At 43.9% G+C, this 4,724-nt stretch overlaps 1 protein-coding gene across 1 annotated transcript; it reads left to right on the top strand.

Annotated features, from left to right (window-relative positions):
• The first annotated feature begins 248 nt into the window (after positions 1-248).
• LOC100735187 (C-C motif chemokine 3-like) lies at positions 249-1,825 on the top strand. The gene is made up of 3 exons (XM_003469591.3): positions 249-419; positions 1,062-1,176; positions 1,371-1,825. Exons 1-3 carry the CDS (start codon positions 344-346, stop codon positions 1,459-1,461), a joined length of 282 nt encoding a protein of 93 aa, XP_003469639.1. The 5' UTR covers positions 249-343; the 3' UTR covers positions 1,462-1,825.
• Positions 1,826-4,724: the final 2,899 nt, after the last annotated feature.

Raw genomic sequence — 4,724 nt, 5'->3', positions numbered from 1 at the left:
GGAAAATGATTTCCAACCTAGACTGATGTACACTGCAAAACTGTCCTTCAAAATGGAGGGAGAAATAAGGTACTTCCATGACAAAGAACAGCTGAGTAACTGCATGATCCTGCACCCCTTTGGTGACCAAAGACTCCGAGTTGTGCAATTCTCAGATGACAGAATTACCATGCTTCAGATTTCCCCTTGTCACCCCCAGATTGCACTTCCCTTTTGGCCTGGGATGTCTATAAAAAGAAGAGAAGATGGCTTGAGATGCCAGAAGCACAGGAGCAGCAGCAGTACCCAGGCCTCTCTCGCTCTGCTGACACTCGAGCCTGTGCTCCACTGACTGCTCGGCACCATGAAGGTCTCCGTGGCTGTCCTCGCTGCCGTCCTCTGCACCATGACTCTCTGCCACCAGGTCTTCTCTGCACCAAGTGAGTTTGTGCTTTTTTTCCAGGTATCCCCACTCCCTGGCATGAGCAGACCATGCGGAACTTTTCTTGTGACCTCAAAGTCTCCAAGGGAAAAAGAATTTCATAAAGGACTAGAACACATCTTGATCTGTCTCTTCAATATTTACAGGGGGTCTCTGCTCTTCTGAAAGTCAGGGTTGGGGGTCTGCAGGGCCGTTATAGGACCTTATATAGATAGAAAAATGGGTTCCTAAACAAGAGACAGAATCAAAGTCTGGTTACTTCCTAGTGGTGTCACCACTCACTAGCTGGAGTTCTGTGCCTTGGTTATCTCAAGAAAGCTGGCCCTGACTTTTTTTTTTTTTACTGGGGCATGACTTCTTGAATGATATAAAATTCCCTGAAGAGAGATAGGCAAGAGAATAAACTGCTGAGTCACACAAGGAAAGACAAGAGTCCACAGTGAACTTAGAGAGAAAGCAGAGGCAGAAATGTAGATGGAGATAGATATTTCTAGGCAAAAATGCCCAAATGCCTACCAGTGACCCTACTCAAGCCTCTGCTTGCAACAAACCAATCATCCTCATCCTGTGAAGGAGCAGCTTCTGTCTGGCTCTTCCTTCTAAATGATGACTTAGTTCACTCTGTCCCCTCCTCTTACAGTTGGTGCTAACACGCCGACAGCCTGCTGCTTCACCTATGCCTCCAAGAAGATTCCACGTGCATACGTAGCTGACTATTACGAGACCAGCAGCCAGTGCTCTCAGCCAGGTGTCATGTAAGTGCTAGCCCTCCTGCCCACTCCTGGGGACAGTCCTCTAGGGCCTGGAGTCACTGAGAGTAGCTGTCTAGACTGGCATAAGACAGAGCATCCCTAGCTATTACAGACATGAGCTGGGATGGCAGGGTCCCCATGGTCCTAGGAGGCCCCTGTGGGAGTCTTCAGTGGTTGATCCTTTTCCCTCTCCACAGCTTCATAACCAAGAGAGGCCGGGAGGTCTGTGCTGATCCCAATGAGACCTGGGTCCAAGATTACATCAATGATCTGGAGCTGAATGCTTGAGTGGCCTGGAAGCAGTCAAGAATCCACTGACCTCTGTGAGGGAACAAGAACCTAAGCCTTGGAAACAATCCTGTAACCTCCACAGCTACCTCTCCTGTGGAAACTTTTAAATCTTAATTTATTTATGCTATTTAATTGTTAAATTTAATATTTATTTATATACTGAGTTCATATGAAAGATCTCAGGATCATCTCCTTCCCCTTTTCTTACCCTGTGTTTGGTGACAGTTGAGTGGCTGTCATCAGCTATCTCTAGGCAGACATGGTACCAAAGGAACCAAACAGACAAATATGTAGTAGACCCTTTTAGTCTGTGCTGTGTTCAGCCTGATGAAATAATAAAGATGCTTTTTAAAAAGTTAAATTGGCATTGAGTCTGGTTTTGTTTTCTAGTCAATCAGAGACACTGGCAAAGAGGTATAAAACACGGGGAAAAGGCTGGTGGTGGTGGTGGTGGTGGGTAGATGTGAAATGCAGGGATTCGGGGGGAGAAAAGAAGAGTTACTCCACTTTTATACTGGAGACACACAGTTCCAGACCACTGAAACTTACGAGCATTTATATGTCAACTCACAATATATCTGGGCTAGGAAAACTCACCATTTGAATGGCTACCACTTAAGCAGAATATTCTTTAGTGCGTATTTGTAAGTCAAGCTTTCTTAATAACAATTGCTAACATTTTTTGAGGCTTATTTGAGGCTGAGAGCTTTTCATGCTTTGTCTCATAATCCAGAAGCCCACAGTTAAGTGAGAAGTTTAATGGTCCCCAATATTCCCTAAATACAGAATATTGTAGGGAAAAAATAAACAACAACAGAAAATAACATAGTAAATAAAATGGAGACCACCTTTGGGACAAAGAGAAGAAAACTACATTGTGAACAGCTCCCCAGGAATTTCAGAACTGGGACCCAATTGAGATCAGCTTCACAGGAGTCCCCAGCTCTCCTCCCTGGGAAAGTGTCCTCCATGGAGACATCTGAGATGACACGGGGAGATGTTTTGGGGTCAAGGAGGAGCTGCTCACTTCCTGTCCTTTGGACTAGAGGTTGGGGTTTTCTTTAGGTGTTAAGCAATTCACAGTTGTTTGAGGCCAGTCTTGTGGTTTCTTTGACAATGTTACTCCCTTATAAGGATATTAGACTTCTAATCTATTTATTTCCGGTCATTCCATGGACCAGAGAGCCAATAGCAGAGAGGTTGTCCAGCCGTACAGCATATTTCGTATTTTACCTAGGGTTGGCCATGTGCACAGGCCTCCTGCTAGGACGCTGTGGAGTTGCAGGATCACATTTGGAGGTGACAAACCTCTACCCTAAGCCCAAAGCCACATCCTCCTTGCACTTTTGTAAATAGCTGATTGTAAGCCAGGTTTCTGGTGACACAGGCCCCTAATCTGTACTTGTGAGGCTGAAACAGGAAGATTGCAAACTCAAGTCCAGTTTGGGCAATTTAGCAAGACCCTGTCTCGAGTTTTTAAAAGGTTGGGTGTGTATGTCAGTGGTGGAGTGCTTGCCTAGCCTGGGTGAGGCCCTGGATTCAGTCTTTAAGAGGGAGGCACTGTCTACTTTAGAGAAGATAACTATTTCATAGGAAAGGGTGAGAAAGGAGAGTCAGGGCTATAGTCTCTCACTTCCCTGTCTCTACTCACAGCAAATTTACCTTAGAATAGAAATGTCTGCAGTTACATTGCTGTATGAGTCCAGATTACTGAGTTCTCAGTCAACAGATTAGAAAGGATCTTCTTACCAAAGGATCTTCTTACCAAATTGTTTTCCCTTTACAGATTTCAGGTGAGCCCATTTCAAGGTAACCTAAACCCTGGATGCAGGAAGTAGCTGTCAAATTTCAATACTCAGAATCAAATTCCTTAATGCAGTCTTAGTATTTGGAACAGGAAATGAGCACTAAAACACAACAGACCACAGTCCAACCAGTACTGCAATACTCATGTTTTTCAAAAGAAAAACATGCCCAGAGAGCAGTGTGAGCAGCACCTACAAACATGCTAAAAATGCAAGTCCTAAGACCTTCTCCCAATCTGTGGGAGGTGAGGAGTTAAACTGTTGTGCATACCAAGCCTCCAGGTAATTCTGATGCACACCAAACTTTAGTGAACCCCTGAATGTGCACATAATTTCCTAATGATGCACACCAACCTTCAGAAACCATTCCTATTTAATGAACTTGAATGTGTGCATAAGTTCCCGTGAACAACCCAACTTTCCAAGTTTCTCTTTGCTCCTGCCTGCCCTATCACTTATAGACTAACTGGGCCCAAATGTCAGCTAGCCAAAGCGCACAAAACTCTCCCTCCTTGAGTGCTTCCTAGTTCCAAGTTGTGGGAAAAGTCTTACCTGCAAGAGAGTTTGCCAGAAACACTGAATACTCACCACAACAAATATCAGGCACAAGTCACTTTAATCAATATATAAATTGATCATTTATGACTGTAGATCCACTGGACTGCAACTCTTGTTGATCTATGTGAAGGAGATGAGATGTACTAGCCCACATTCCAAAGGAAGCTATTTTTGGAAATAGCAACTGAAGTGCTTGCCTGTTTGGGACCCACATACCTTCCCTTGAAAAGATATAAAAGACCTTACCTTAGGGTGAGCAGTATGATGGTTATTGCAGGCAATAGCCTACCATCTTCCTATTAAAGGTTTCCCTTCTCTATCACTCTGTCTCTCAGTTCATTGACTCCAATGGGTAGCAAGTGATGCAAGCTTTGCTCGGTTACACTTTTTCATTTGCTCGGTTCTACTTTTCCATTTGAGCACATTCCATAATTTAGCTTGGACCTGGGGCTTTTTAACAGAGCCTGTGTGTTTGTGCAGATATCTCTGTAAGGACCCAAGTCTCTGCATTTCTCAGGATGTCAGCCGTTTCACGGAGGAAAACAAGCAAATATAACTCCAGGCTTTGCTTGGGTTGAAGCCTGAATAAATGAACCTTGTGGCCTCAAGTCTGTAGGGTACAAAGGTGACTCTCGCCCCAGGCAACCTTTTTGCAGAAAAGAGTGAGTCTGTGTTCCTGTTGAAAAAATTAGATTTTTCAGATTTGGCTGACTTAGGAATTCAATTCCTAACGAAATGCTGTAGTTATGAAGTTAAGTTTCACCAATTTGTTTAAGTTAATCAAGGCACATAGTTCTCTCTGTGGATTGGATACCTTTCACATAAAGTCTGCAAACTGTAAGGAAGGGTGGCTTCCAAAACACAATAGATATGTTTCTGATATCAGAAGGATATACA

Source organism: Cavia porcellus, unplaced genomic scaffold (assembly GCF_034190915.1).
Source record: "Cavia porcellus strain 051 isolate PalLab524CR breed Dunkin Hartley unplaced genomic scaffold, mCavPor4.1 scaffold_6, whole genome shotgun sequence".
Lineage (NCBI taxonomy): Eukaryota > Metazoa > Chordata > Mammalia > Rodentia > Caviidae > Cavia > Cavia porcellus.
Note: the sequence above shows the minus strand (reverse complement) of the source record. Positions and strands in the feature narration are given on the sequence as shown.